The sequence below is a fragment of the Taudactylus pleione genome, unplaced genomic scaffold (genome assembly GCF_031769625.1).
Source record: "Taudactylus pleione unplaced genomic scaffold, aTauple2 ptg000127l, whole genome shotgun sequence".
Taxonomy (NCBI): Eukaryota; Metazoa; Chordata; class Amphibia; order Anura; family Myobatrachidae; genus Taudactylus; species Taudactylus pleione.
The window spans coordinates 2918586-2934894 of record NW_028284529.1 but is presented as its reverse complement, the minus strand read 5'-3'; the positions used below and the strand labels follow the sequence as shown (position 1 = coordinate 2934894).

The 16309-nt window shown below is 39.1% G+C and overlaps 1 protein-coding gene across 1 annotated transcript in view; it reads right to left on the bottom strand.

The window, feature by feature from the left end:
• Positions 1-6879, bottom strand: part of ZNF462 (zinc finger protein 462) — a 33146-nt gene extending 26267 nt beyond the window's left edge. Inside the window, exons 1-2 of the mRNA XM_088472599.1 lie at positions 6657-6879; positions 1170-6499 (exon numbers count right to left, since the gene is read on the bottom strand). Coding sequence (XP_088328725.1) covers positions 1170-6499; positions 6657-6879 — 5553 coding nt within the window. The remainder of the gene's footprint in view (positions 1-1169; positions 6500-6656) is intronic.
• Between the last annotated feature and the right edge of the window lie 9430 nt (positions 6880-16309).

The window sequence follows — 16309 nt, the reverse complement described above, 5'->3', positions numbered from 1 at the left end:
TGAAAGAGTGTAAGTAGCAGGTTCATGGTTGAATGACTTGTAATGCTGCCAAGAAGACAGTTTCAAAGAGGATGTGTGTATTCAACATATTGGTATTTTGATATCAAAAGGGGAAAATATACTATTTACCATGAGGGTTTCAGGTGTCTTCCAGTTTGCATATCACTGCTCAAAGTGTGGCATTTCAGTATAATTAAATGTATTTTAGAACTTAGATTTTAATAATTTGAATTCAACAATGTGCAGGTGGACTTTTTTTTTATCTCGTGTCCTCTAAATTATATAAAATTATTTCTATTTATTTGTTTTCTTTGAACTTTTTCGCAAGGACATTAATTTATTCCTGCAATTTTACGATCAAATTTGGATGATTTTTTTATGTTAATTTTCTGTAATCTGGAAAAACTAGCCTTCTGATACTTTTGTACAGCTTGACCACTAATTAGTTCTAGGAATGCCAGTCTCTCTCTGCAACAACCGCTATCAGTGCTAATCTTATAGGAGCTCAAACAAGACAGTATAATGAGTCATTCATTCACACAATGGAATGTGGTCAAGGTCTATGGAGTTTCAGCCACAAGTAGCCAACAGGTATGACTCCAAAATCCTGTCACAACAGTACTAATTTATTTTGAACACTAGAATAACAGGAACTCAGCATTTACATTAAATGCAATATGTAGGTATATAACTATCAGCACCAGATTCACAAAACACCAGAGTGAAAAAATATGTCATGTCTAGAAGACCTTAATTTAACTGTACCAGTTTCACCACCAAGGTTAAAGTCTATATTATTAGCAATAATAAAGTATATCTGTCATTCCCTTTTGTTTTAAAAGTTTTTGTGATTTGCTAAATCTTCCAGATAGATGATTTTTGGAGAAAAAGGAGCTTGTCGCATCTTAATTTCTTCGACAAAACAAATAATGCAATTTGCCAGCCTTCAGAAGCAGACAGGTAATTAAATATGGATATTGATTACCCAGTGTCGTTCATCAACATAGCATTGCACTACATTGGACAGTCAGATAACAAAAAAAATACGTTCTTAAAACTCATGTTATGTACTCGGGTAACATTGGATTTTTCAAATTGTGGTGGAATGCATTTCAAGTGGGAGACAGGCACACTTATAAACATGAAAATAGAAAAATGATATCTCTTACCTTTTCTTGTTTAACATCTGAAGTAGAGTTCTCAGCAATTTTTTGCTTGTTTAAAAGCTGCTTCCGCCTCTCTTGGCGTTTGGCACGTTTTTGAAAATCTTCAATGTGACAGTTCAAATGGAAGGTCAGTTCACTAATGCTGTTTAATTTACTATTACAATGCTTGCACTGGTATGTGGTGGTATAGGAGCGGGTACCAGAGGTACCCAAGATAGAGAAGTCTCGCTTTATGTCCTTGCTGTGATGATCTGTGTAGTGCATGCACAGGAGGTCAGCCGTGCTAAATGACAGTTTGAAGCATTTAATACATCTAAATGGAAGTAGTTCTGGTTCTTGGGATTCTAAATCATCGAATGGGGGTTCAGTTTCGGCTTTTTCCTCAGAAGAGCTTTGGCTATCATCATCTTCGGCGTACACCTCTGTAAAATAACCGCCAAGCTTACTAGCGTGTTGCTTTTTGGGGAATACTCCCGGATGTCGTTTTATGTAATGCGACACAATCCCTTTTTTGCTGTAAGATTGAAATGAACAAATAGAACATTTTTTCATTTCGATAGCCTTCTTCAACTCGTCGCTTAGTTCAGGAGAATCCTCTTTTCTTGGAGAAGGGACAACAACTTTGTTTGGTTTATCAGTAACTGTTCTAGATGCTGCTAAACAGTGAGTATAGTAGGCGTCAATGTCATGCCGCTTCTGGTAATGTGCTGCTAGACCTTTGCGAATTGGATTAGTATAAGAACAGAGTGCACATTTAAACAAATTATTTTTGCCCTCTGGTTGTGCCCGTACATTATTATGTTTGATACGGTAGTGTCTAGCAATACCTTTCCTGGTAGAGCAGAAATATTTGCATAATTGGCATTTAAAGACTGTGTGAGAGGCAATGTTTTTACGCGGTCTAAAACCAGTCATTTCAGTCACTTCACCGGGTTCTAGAGTAACAACAGTTTGTGGTGGTTGTTCATCCGATGGACTGTCTGGCTCAGTGCTAGAAACTTCTTTCTGAGAATTCTGTGAGAGCATGTCAGGTTCTGGTTGATGATGATATTTTTCATAGTGAATTTTCAATTTTTCTAGTGTGCCATGGGTATAGGGACATATTTTACAACGGTAGGCACCATACCCTTGCTTAAATATTCTATTTTCTTCCGTTTCATTCTGAGCTGATTCTTTAGGCGGTTCCACATCATGCACAAAATCTTCAGCGGTGACCTTTATTAAGGGGTGTCGTTTTTGGTAGTGGGTAAGAACACCATGAATACGCGTGTTAATGTATGGACAGTGCCTGCATTTATATACTGCTCCAGGGTTAATGTCCACATCCTGGGCAAAATCAGCAGCTTTAACTTTCATACCTGGATGCTTCTTGCCATAATGGGTCAGGAGGCCATGCAGATTGTTGTACTCGGATAGGCAAACTGTGCATTGATACGGTGATGAGGATAGCGCAGAGGACAATTGTGATGGTTTTTCTTGTAATATACTGGAATCATTTCCAACCGCCATATGAGTTTCTGCATTTATGAAACCTTTTTGGGTAGACTGAGACTTTGAAGTTGTGGCTTCCTCTAAATTTGACTTTTGTGCAGCATCCTTTTCCTTAATGATTTCAAGGAGTATAGATTCATCACCTTTCAGAGCCCATGGGTGTAAAGCTTGATAGTGGTTAGTGATATCCCAAATGGAAGGTGCTTCAAATGTACAGTCTCTGCATTTATAGGATTTTGGTTCAGGTGCTGTTTGGACAGGTGAGGGGTCTGGTCCAGCACACAGCTTTGTTGCCATATAGGTATAATCCACATAATGCTCTGGATGCCTTCTCTGGTAGTGTTCAAGAAGACCACTTGGCTCCGGATGAGAGTAAATACACCATTCACAGTGAAAACCAGCTTCGATGAAGCCATCTAAAAAGGCCCATTTCAATATTGATGTTACAGTAGCCTTAAGACCAGAATGATCTTTCTTCATATGCTTTCTAAGTGCATAAACATAAGGGGTTGAAAATGAACACTGCCTGCATTTGATACTTCGGAGCTTTCTCTTCTCAGGCTCAGTAGAAGAAGGAGGATTTTGCGTGCTTGTTGTAGACTTCTTTTGTCCTGGTTCACAAAGACTCCTTATTGCAGCTGTGTGTTGTCTAATAACATCAGCATTTACCTTAAAGTCTCTATGTTTCTTTTGATAATGAATTAGAACTCCTTTGACTGTTTGATTACCATAGTCACAATGCTGGCAGAAGAACATTTCATTTTCTTTTGGTTGTACATTGCCCTTTTTTGCACTCTGCACTGGGTTAGATTGCTTTCCAGGTGTGCTTTTCGTGTTATCTGCATTTCTCATGGTCTCTGATGTTGGAGGCGCCTGTCTAATGTACTTTGCAGTAACTTTAATTTCAGGATGGCGTTTTTGATAATGAACCAGTACACCAACAACAGAGCGATTACTATATGAACAGTGCTTGCAGTAATATAGCTCAATGGTTACTTCTGGTGGAGAAGCCACATTGGTAGAATTTGGAGTAACAGAAGAACCTCCATCAAATGCCAGTTGTGAAATGGCTGTTCCACTGTCCACAGAGACCACACGCATTGTTTTCTGAATCCTGAAGTAGGAGGCCTTTTCATCTGGATGCTTCTTTTGATAGTGAACCAAAACAGAATGCATGTTTGGACTTGCAAATCCACAAATATCGCAATCGTACACTACAACATTATTAACAGCAGAACTCTTCTGATTGTCAGTATCTGCAGGAGGAGACTTTGTTATGCTTGCTGTAGTTTTATTAAATGATGACGAGCCACTAGCTCCTTGTCCTGATGGCGTAGATGTCACCAGACTTTTGGGCGCAGAATTCAAAATTTCTCTTAAGGTTTGTGATTCAGAATTGAGCTCCTCTTGGCTTCTCTCAACAACATAACTTGAAAATATCATAGCATTATTGATTTTAACTGTCGGGTGCATTCGTTGGTAGTGTGGCATCAAGCTCCGAACATTTGGGCTTGTGTAAGAACAAAAGCGGCATCTATAAATCAGATCTGACTGGTCAAAATTGAGAACATTCATGGCTTCTGGATGATGCTCTGAATAATGTTGTTGTAAATCCTCAAAATTATTGTAGTCAATATAGCATTCAAGACATCGGTATACCGCACTGTGATCACTGGGATCCAAGATATACCTAAAACTGAATTTAATGTAGGGATGCATGCGTTGATAATGAGTGCTAACGCTTCGGGCAGACTTGTTGCTAAAGTCACAGTGCTTGCAGTAATATAATCTTCCTGACTCTTCAATATACTCAGAATTTTCATTATTTTGATCGCTCTCGCTATACATATTTGATTGGTCGCAAGCAGCGGATGAATTCTGTTCTTGGTCTTTAAGACTAACAGATTGGAAGTAATAGTCTTCGTCATCATCTGATAATGTCAACTCAATTTCTGCTCCATTGGATCCCGAGTAATTATGTTGGACGTTTCTAAAGTTCATATTTTTTTGGGACATACTGATCTCTCGATTCCAGATTTGCTGGATAGGATACTGATCTGCTTCGTCCATCTGTTCTGATGGATCCTCCTCTTTGTCAAGTTCTACCTCTATTTCCACTTCATTCTCTTCATCATCTTCATCATCCTCCACATTGATGATTGAATCTTCCTGTTGTTTACTTTGGTTAATCTTGCTCTGTAGATTACTTGCAATTTCATCAATTCTAGTTCTTTTTTTCACAGGTGACAAGTCCAAAGGAAAATCAGTCAAGTTCTTTCTGGATGTCTTTGCTACAAAATTATTTTTTGAAGATAATCCCAAAATAGAAGTTTGACTTTTTCTTACTGTTCCAGAATTATTAGCATCTAGTTCATTGTCTTGCATTTGTCGTAACAAATTGCCACTGCTGTTTGGCATATTATCACAGAATGAATGCTTGTGCTGCTGGTGAACACGTAGACCTTTCAAGGTTGTTGTAGAGTAGTTGCATATAGTACACTTGTATGGGTTCTGCTGAGGAGAGTCTGCAAGGTTTCCAGATTTTCTGCCATTCATACTGTTTGTTTCATAAGTTTCATTTAATGATGAAGACATACTTTCACTTAGTGAGCTCAATGGATCCCACTCAGGTGATGCACCACTGTGACATTGCTTGTGTGCACCTAGCTTTAGTGGACTTTTGCATGAAAACGGACATTCATCACATTTATAAACAGCTGTCTTTCCAGACAAGTGAATATTTTCAATGTGACGGGAGATACTCCGCCGATGCATTGTGAGAAATGGGCAAAAAGGGCACTGAAATCTGTTCATAAATCTTCTAAAAGGAATTCCCTTTGTCTCTAGCAATTTGTTATTTTCGGATCCCAATAGTGAATCTCCAGACATGTCAGGGTCAATTAGACTTAAGCCATTTTCACCATCTATTTCAATATAGTCTTCATCAGAACTGGAGTCATTTAACAAGCTGTTCTCATCCATATCAAGCATGGCACTAGACTTTTCTGGAATTCCATAAGGTGATCTGTCTGACAAATTCAAAATGGCAGCATTTGTGGTGAGTTTTGGTTTTATTGAAATATAGGACATGGACTGATATTTGGAAGCATTACCTCCTGGTAGATTACTCATGGGACCCCTATAACTAGAAATATTTGCATTGGAAAGATCATGTGTTGCCATGTTTAGGGGCATATAGCTAGTTCCAGGCCCAGGTACTTGTGATCCTTTATTCTGTACATCTGGTAAGTTTAGCCCATCCTGTCTTAAGCTTGACAATATTTTGACCATCCCACGATGTTTTTTCATCATATGGTCACACCAGCGCTCTCTTCTTGGAGTCTGATAGCTGCACCATTCACAGCAAAAGTTTCCTCTTGACTTAGTTAGAGGTTTTACCATAGATTCTAATATACTTCGCTCCACTACTTCAGCTGGCAATTCTTTACATGTTTCCTGCATTGGCATGGAAACAGGTGCAGTGTGGGAAACTGAAGGTGCTGAGGTTTCTTTCATGCTATTCTTGTGGTACATTTTCTGATGCTTAATTATCCTTGCTCTTCTAGGTGACTTGTAAGTGCAATACTGACAGGAAAAGACCTTGCCAAATCCGTCATGCAGCATAATGTTATAATTTCCAGGAGTTCCTATATTTCCTCCACCATGTCCATGGACCTTTCTAGTATGCTCCACAAGAAGGTATTTGGATCGAAAATAGCGAACACAATATTTACACTGGAAAAACTTATTGGTAGGTTTGGAACTGCTTGCAGATGACAGACCATAAAAACCAGGACTGTGGCTGTAGTATGAAACAGTGTTTGTCTGGGGTGTAGTCTGGCCTGAAAAGATAAAGTAAAACAAATAATCATAATTAATTATATGAAGAATTTTTTCAAATATTCAGAACACTTAATTTAAACATAAATACTATCTGGTCTGATGCATATTTGTAAATAAATATTCTTACAAAAAGGTATATAACATTTATTAACCTACCAAGAGTTTCTTCTGTAGGCACAAATTCATCTTTCATAGTAGAAAATACAGTTTCTGACTGGTTGGTAGAACTTGTACCCACAGGTCTAGTAGACTGACTAGAACTTTCCTCAGTAACATCGGTGGGCTGCAAAAAGGCAGTATGGACATCTTGTATGTGAGCCTTTAGATCTTCATAGGACTGAGCTCTGAAGTCACAACCATCACACTGGAGAACTTCCATGGTCTAATGTTATGTTTTTACATTAGAAAATTCTGAAATACACAGAGAAAATTCAAGTTTGTATCATATCGTACAACAGAATCTACAAAATAGCAAATATACTTTTTTTATGATAAGGAAATTATCCTTAAACTAGTCACATTAATAATTTTTTTTAATGAATAACTATTTCTGCATAAACACATTAAATTGAGGCACATACATTACATTTGGGATGCACTAACATAGTGGTGCACTTAACGCCAGTCACCACATATGTACTGATCACATATGCACTAACATATGCGATCAGTACAGCAAAGGACAGCTCTTCCGATAAGAGCTGTTCTTTGCAATCTCCGCTGCACAGTGGACTTCTGGGTTTATGACCCGGGAGTCCGTCTGTAAATGCGCAGAGTGACGCGGGGCATGCTGAGAGGGATCCGATCGGATCCTTCATACAAGCGTGATGCGGTAGAAGCCCATAGGCTATTGCTGGCGTTACCCTCCGCATCGGAGACCCGGCAGTAGTGCATACGGAAAATGCTGCAAATCCCCGGAAACTGGGGTTTTTTTACAGCATTTTTTGTTTAATGCATCCCGCCCCAAGTCAAAAAATGGATGACAGTCATATCAAAAGTTTAGCGTGTATGATTCAAAGTGAAAATACATTTGTAATGGATGGTCAATGAAGGATCATGAGATTATAATCCTACAATTACAGTACAAACACTTCAAATCAGCTTCAATTCAATCATGTTGGATGACAATTTTTCAGTCTGGCTAGATTCAGCCATGTACATTTGATGGGATGTAGTTAAGAGACCGGCAGCTTTATCCCGACGTGGGAGTTAAGATAGGCATCGAAAAGGGAGAGTTAGGGTTAGGGGGAGAAGGGTAAGTATACTTAACTGACCCGTCGGGATTCCAACCATCGGGATGCTGCTGTCGGTATTGTGACAGGAGGCATCCCGACAGCCGGCATTACATACCCATTCCCACTTGATTGCACTGGCCAGATTGTTACCAACAAACATCAATACTATGTTTTTAAATTAACTCTAAAGTTGGGTACACACTGCACAGAAATATCTGCAGATCGATCATCATCTGCTTCTGGCCACGGGTCCCGCTAGCTGGGGGGAGTGTCCCGCCCCGCTCCCCGCGGCCTCAGCTGCATGTGTACGGGTGGTCGGCAGACCGCCCATACACACTGCCCGATGTACAGATCTATTGGCCATCAGCTGTGCAACAGAGCCGACGCGATATGTCCATGAACAACGTCGTTCACAGACATATTGTTGGTACACACTGGTCGACAGGCACCAGATATATTGGCTGATCAATCGATCTGCCAATATATCTGTCAGTGTGTACCCAGCATAAGATGATTCAACAGTGTGTGGGCGACAATAGAATAACACAATCAGTTGCTGATGTCTGAAATCGATCCTGAATATAATTGGAAATTTAAACATTTTAATGTGAAGCGGTTGGTTTAAAATTTTTATGTTTCTCTGCCAAAGGTATTGACTTCCTGATAAACATGCCAAATCTTCCCATTTAAGGCCGATGTACATGCTAATGCATGGTACAAATAGCTTTAAAACCGCAACATAGGTGACAAATTGCCATATGAACCGAGAAATCAACAGCAAGTTATTGAAGCAATTTAGTTATAGTTAGACGAAAAATAAGGTTACTGTAATAGAAGTTGTAACAAACATAACCAAACCAAATTAGCATTTGGTGAGAGGTTGTCAGATGAACCAAGCAAACTAAGATGTGTTGCACTGGTCACTGCAATAAAGTCGTATTAATGTCAGATAGGGAAATAAAATTGTTCTTGGATGTCCGATGGACAATATAAAAAAATGTTGCCAACGGGCACGAGTGCTGCGAACGCCCTTTACTTATCGCGTAGGTCGCTTCCAAATGCACAGAGATTAGCCGCATAAAACTGCTAACCCGTGCACACTACTGGACGTCTAAAAGTCCAGCTTTGGGCAGATTTATGCTCGCCACCTCAGAGGGGTGTGAGGAGAAATAATCAACGCCTGTGGTATTTGCGTCCAGTGTCACAAACAATTGATTAGGTTCCTGTCTCTGTAGACGGAAAGCTCTGGCTGCGTTAACGCAATTTATTTCCCCACACAAAGCCAGATAAGAATAACATTTGAAGTACAGTATTGCCACTAATTAATTATATATATATACATCTTTTCGAATAAACAGAGGCACTCTGAGACTGTTGTAAATAAATAAATCACGTGTATTTATTACACGTGATTTATTTATTTACAACAGTCTCAGAGTGCCTCTGTTTATTCGAAAGGTTGGATGGAATAGTGTACGGAGGGCACCTGAGCAGCTGAAGGTGGAGGGAGAGCGCCGGTCCGCAAGAGATTGTGTGTGTGTATATATATATATATATTATATAGATCTCAAATTAGAGAAAGCATGTCAAATTAAATGTAATAATTTGAACCAAGCCATTGAAAATTGAAATGTACAGGGAAAAAACCTTCATCTCCATTCAACCTGCTGTGATAAACACAAATAAGAAAGATTTAAATGTTCTCAGATACTTTCACCTAAGCTTCAGCTTGTCTTTTCCCCTCAACAAGGTAACATTTTACATTGCAGAATTTTAAAACAAGACATAATATAGATATGTCAAGCTCTCACTTCAATTCACAACACTGGACTGTGTGGAGGTATCTATCTCTGTAGATCAAATTACAGCAACAAATAAAGCAACATACCATGTCTCTTCAGCACAATCTATTACAGCTCTCCTGCATTCTAAGTACTTCCAAAGAAAAGCTGAATATCCAGTTTTTTTCCCTCTACCATCCCCCTAGCTTAGACCTTTCTTCTCAGATAAAAGGAGACCTGCACGTTTTTTCAGATACAGGAGAGAAAGTCCTCATAGGTTTAGAAGCAGCCATTTTAATTCAGTAAATACGGGCACAGATGTAGCCTTAACACAACATGGCTCCAGACCAGACCAGTCATTCTAGATAAAGCACACTGCTCAAGCAGAAGCATCTAACAACTGTGCATGCTGCAAAATGAAGTTAAATATGTAGGAGAACATGTTTAAGCTTGCAAAAATATTTTAGAATATCTGTTTGAGATGTGTTATCCTGTTCTCTTAGTTACTGGGTAAAAATGCTGAAAACACAGAAAGAAAACCAACATATGAAACCACCAGAGACGATTAACATACAAAAAGGGTTAACCTGAAGCCAAAGCAGAGGTCATATCCCTTCTGCTCTCATGTGAGTTGTCTCCTCTCTGCAGAAGGACATCATCTGACTGTTTGCTGGATTCTAAAGACCTTTGTTAATCACCAGGCAGTCTGACTGCATCTGCAAACCCTGCCAAAAGACACACCCTTCAACACAAAGACTTCAACTAGCCTTTTTAATAGGAAGTTCTCTGAAAGCTTCATTGTGCAGCACAGGAGTAAAATTAAATGTCTTCAACAAAACATCTTTTAAACACCACAGTGCAGAATAGAAGAAAAAAAAAGTGATGATTAAAAGAAGTTTGACCTTTAGTAATTGCAATTTACTGTGAGTGGAAAATAAAAATTAAACAATGGGTAAACGAAGGACACCAAGAATATTTAAAGCCAAAGCTTCTGCATAGGTGTTCAACATGTGTTACTTAAAATAGCTTTGATTATTTATAAAATGTTGTACTGTCCTGGTTACCTATACATATGGCTAGTGTGGCTACAATGGAGACCTCAGTAAATATTAAAGTGTGGTGATTGTTAGGGTGCGTTTGTCAGGAGCTAGACCCCCAAGACAGTGAAAATGTCACATTCAAAAGGTGAATGAGGTGGTGTCCATATCGAACTCCTAGCGAAAACCATTATCAGCTAAGGACAAGGGTGGGTGGAAAGACATATTTCAGAATCATGATACCCATGCATTAATTTGAAGTGTATGGCGAAACAAGCAACATACTTCCGATCAATGGTTTGACAAGAACTCCACAGAGTAAGATACCAAAGTCGGGCAACAATGTTCATTACACCTGGCAATGCAGGCTTGGACACTGAAAAGTGAAGGAAGGTGACAAGGTCAGATTAACCCTCACCATGTTCTCAAATGAATGGGTGCAAGTGTGGGGTCAAACAAAAGAACTAAAGGGTTCTGGTGATTCTGTGTTATAATTGTGGGTAGATTTCCCTGACATGACTTGGATGCAGTCATTCTTAGGGGCTTGATGTGAGAAAAAATTGTGATATATATATCACCAACCAATCAGCTTCTAACTTACATTTTGCAGGCTGCGTTTAAGAAATGATAGTTTGGAGCCGATTGGTTGGTGATACGAGATAAAATTGTGAAATATATATCACCAACCAATCAGCTCCAAACTATCATGTGCCCCTTGATATGACCAAAATTTGCTATTGGCTTCTTAATGCTACAGCACTTCTTTCCTGTATTAAGGGTGTATTTGAAAATGTCAATGTCTCCCTTAGCAGAGCTAGGGTGGTTTCCCAGTGGTTTCATGAGCATCACAATGATATTAACTGTATGTCAAAGGAATCCAGTCACCAGTATATTGTGGAAGGAATGACTGAATTAGTTAGCTGAATGAATTAGCTGTGAAATAGAGGTTAGTAGACTCAATGGGTGGTATTCAATTGTTTCGCCCCTTTATGCGCCCGACAGGAGCTATTCAGTTGTTGCTCCTGTCAGGCGCAATCAGCTGCTAGCGCACCATTTCAGCTCGCAGCCCCAGAGGAGTGCGAGCTGAAAGGGGTGAAAAGTGACCTGTTAGGGTGCCCAACACTTTTTTTGATCGCGCTCAGCACTTTGGTCGGGGGTAGTTATTTTACGCGGCTAAACCCGACCACTTTGGGCGCGATCAGCGCGAAAAACAGCAACAATAGAATAGCACCCCACGATCTCCTGTAACTTTAGACGGGAGAACGGGCACGCTATAACAATTGAATACCGTCCAATGTCACAGTACATATAAACGCTACCAATATTATAACATTCCTAATTTACTCATATGCTCTTCAATAGATTAATTGAACAACAGTGGGTTTAGAGTATTAAAACTTCTACAACTTATGAAAATTATATATTTTTCACCTTGCCTACAATAATTGCTTGATAGCTCTATAAATACAATAATATTATATGTTATTAACTACATTTCCTTCTCAGTTCTAAAATAATCTCTACATAATACAATGATCGAGAAGTAATTAGCGCCGGGAGCTCCATTCAATTAAGCGTGCTGTTAAGGATTTCTTCTCGCACCCCTCCAGGGGTGCGAGCAGAAATCCATATACAAGAGCGATGCGGTTTTCTGCCCTTAGCGCCGGGAAAACAGCATTACAGAATTGAATAGTGCGCAGAATTGAAAGCTATTTACTTCACGATCAATTGAATCGAGCACAATGAAGGACTTTAAGCCAAAAAAACCCCAGAAGAAAGTTACAGTATAAATGAAAATCTTAAAAAAAGATATGGCTTCTCTGTTGTAAGTAGTATTACTAAAAACTAGTTTCCTGTCCCTAAAATCAAGTTGATACTCAGAAATATATGGCATGAGTTGAGTGAATTTTTGATACTGCGCATGTGCGAAAATCCCTAAAAACTCCTACGGTGAATACATTACACAGTGTGTTAGCACAAAGTCGCTATTGAGATTAAAATGCATGGTATCAAATGTGTTGGAAAAGTGCTGGCCATCCCTGTCCTGACTTACATTGCTATGTGTATTTTATTAGTAGACATGTAGGCTATTATTCCATATAAAGCAGGGGTTCTCAACTCCAGTCCTCAAGTACCACCAACAAGTAAAAAAAAAAAAAAAAACACAGAATGTGAGCATGTTCCTTGTTATGTGTGGGTGGACAAATAAAATATGCAAAAAATTAAATATGCTGTCTTTTATATATTTTTCAGTTCATTGATGGCCCTTGTTGCACTAAGTTGTATGTCCATTCAAGTTCTCCAGGGTGTCCATTAAATAAAACAATGCCTACTCGGGTCAATATTTTCTAAAACTGTCAGGGTCCCCAAAATGGGACTGTCACTGTTTAACTGGTAGGAGGGAGGTTGGTTTATCTGTAAAATAAACATTTTGAGAGGCCATATTTTTCAATAGTTGCACAACTAACAGAAAACAACTGAGAAATGTTTACGAAACTTGGAGGGTGACCAACTTATTATCACAGTAAATCACATAACTTTCAGCAAACTTGCTCCTCAAGAGCTGAACAACGAAGGTGCCGAAAAATATACTTCCGTTGCCTACATCTGATCTAATTTCTACAGATGTTAGTAGGAACACCTACTTTCATCCATTCACTCAATGTTTTATAAATATTGCACCAGGACAAATGTATTCAGCTAGGATAAAGTTAGGAGACAGGGCCAAAAAGTAGGAAGCCAGCACTTGTGATAGAAAGATATTTGCAGGGCACGCAGAAATGGTTACGGATGGAGTTATGCACATTGGCAGGTAACAGCATAACTCTAGCAAATAATGTGATAAACAGCCAAAAAGGTCAATATTATATACACAGGGGAGTATCCAATTAGCCACGGTAAATTACCTCGCCCGGGGCTATCCAATTAGACCCGAATTCGGCCCGAAGCCGACACTTATCTGTTTTTTTTTTTTGGGACCTGATGTGTCCCGAAAAAGAATCCACGGTAAGTGCTGTTTTTTCACCAAAAAAAAAGTCTAAAACACATAGGAGCCGCAATAAGCTTCCGGACCTATGTGTTTTCGAGAGAACTATCCTGTGATAATCGACCGAAATAATAGGATAAGTATTATAAAACACACAATCTGTCTCTGCTCTACAGAAGACTACATTAGCCTGGCTCCCAATAAAATACCGGAGATTTTTCCATCTCTGTTAAATCACCCATGTATAATACAGTTTTACTAGTTGTGTATTTAGGAAAGCAAAAATGCCAGTGGTTTTCAGGAAAAGATTTGTTCCTTTGGAAAAGTCCCAACAGAAGATTATTGGAAACAGTGTGGATAGCTGTAAGGTCTTAGCAGCTATGGGACTGTACAGGAAACATTTAGAGATAAGAGTAGAGGAGAGGAGCAGGAAAATGAAGGTTTTTGTAATCAAGAATTTAGACCCTGAATTCTTGAGGGACAAATTAAAGAGCCAATGTGTATAATAGAATTTGCTGCCCAGACATCACCCTACTTCTAAAAGTTACAAAAGACTAAAATTTGAAGTACCAAAAAAATAAAAATCATAAGAAATGTGTATTGCTCTTCCTAGACAGTTATTAAAAATAGAAAAGAATACTAGGAGACAGAGGGCCATCCACGACTAAAGAATCCTGAATGTGAGAACTGCAAATATTTTATTCTATTCAGACAATTCATAAATGGCAGCTATTACAAAGACAGCCAATGCAAATATAAACAAAGTTTCATCAATTACTTTGCATAAATATCATTAAAAACTCATTTACATAGGGTGTGCCAGAGATAAATTATTCCTGCACACAAGATAATCTACACATAGGCAAGGAACACAGCCTAAATCAAAAGTAATATTGTGCTTAGTTTTGTGAATCTCATTTCAAACAAATTCTTCACTTTCTGATAAAACAGATTAGGAATACATGGTCATAAACCTAGATTGTCAACTCAAACTTTAAAGTTAGAACAAAAATTAAATATATGCAGTTTTAAACGGTCATACTATTTTGACTGTTTATAAAAAATATTATTTCAGGTTTTTTCTATTAATGCTCTAGGAAGCACAAGGCAATATAACTATTAACCATACAACAGGAAGCTGCTCTGCAGACCAAATCCTTTAATAGCTTGCTCACTAAGATGGCTCCACAAAATGTCTTTCAAGTACAGTTGAATCTCTATTTCGAATTAATTTAATTTAAAGCAAATTCACAGAGACAAATGGTATTCAAACAGAAGTAGAAGAAAAGTCAAATTCACCAATGCAATACTTCACATGAAAAAGTTGGTCTTGTAGGTCTTTGCTAGTAGTTAGGTACCTATCATGGGGGTAGATTCAATTAGCCACAGAACTTACCAAGGGTTTTAGCTTTTGGGTTAAGTGCCCAGAGCTATTCAATTATTTTCTACGGTAAGACATAGCTGTTGGGTTAAGTGCCCAGAGCTATGCAATTACCACCTTTGAGGTGAGCCTAAGACTATCCCCAAAAGCACTTGTTAAGCGAGGGTGCAAGCAGAAATCAACGTTAGGAGCACCCTCTGGACTAGTTGCAGGCTTACCTAGGGCAGTAATTGAATAGCTCATGGCACTTAACCAGGTAAGTCCCGTGGCTAATTGAATCTGTCCCATGGTGGACTATAGTAAGTTGTTAGATACTTGGAGTGACAGTTTCTCTTTTTCCATTTATTTTTTTAATCACTCATGCTCCCACACATCTTATTATATAAAATGAATTGGTCTGTTTGTGTGTTTGTTTTGTTTTTCTGTCTGTTCGGTTATGCATTCGGACACCCCTGCATGAATGGGATGAAACCAACACAAGGTGGTCCAGATGGATCTTGACAAGGTTTTAGGGGGGTTATGTTACCAGTCAGACCTCTCGTTGGCGTATGCTGGTCAGAACTTTGACCCGGGGAACCCGTTCTGAGACTTCCACTTGCTTGATTTGGATAAAAACTTCACAGAGTAGTAACATTGGATCCCAAAAGACATACTAGGGGGTTGAGGTCCTGGTCAGACCTCCCGTTGGTGTATGGTGGACAGAACTTTGATCTGGGTATGCTGGAAGCCTGTCTGGGCCTTCCACTGGATGTATTTGGATGAAAACTTCACAGAGGGGTGGGCAATTGCTCTGGGATGCCTAATGGAGTGGTTGGGGTCCCGGAAGGACCTCATTGCGGAGTGCGCCAGGCAGAACTTTGACCGGGGATGTAGGGCAGAACTTTGACCTGGGGGGCCTGTTCTGGGCCTTCCACTGGATGGATTTGGACGACGACACATAAAACTTAATAACTTGAAGATTTAAACCAGGGGAACACCGGGTACTTCAGCTAGTTTTGCATATCATTATAAAGACACCCCAAGAACACCAAACACACAGAGTTTGGCTGCTTTAATAAGACTGCCTAGTGTTGCCATGGAAACCTCCTCCATGCTCAGTGATATGCTTCTGGCCACACCCTATGATGCAAACAAAATAAAGTCATAATAAAATTGTCGCCCATGATCCTATTTGTAAGCAGCTTTGGAAAAATAAAAAACAAAAAATTACTTGTATAATTTTAAAGATGATTTATTCTTAAATCAAAAGAGACATTCTGCGGCTGCCTCTCTCAGAGGACCATGCAAATGAATCACTGGTTCTTCTAACTTAACCCAGAATGAACAATAAACCACATATGCTCCTGGAAGGAAATCAACGCACTGAAGAACACTGCAGAGAATCTGCAG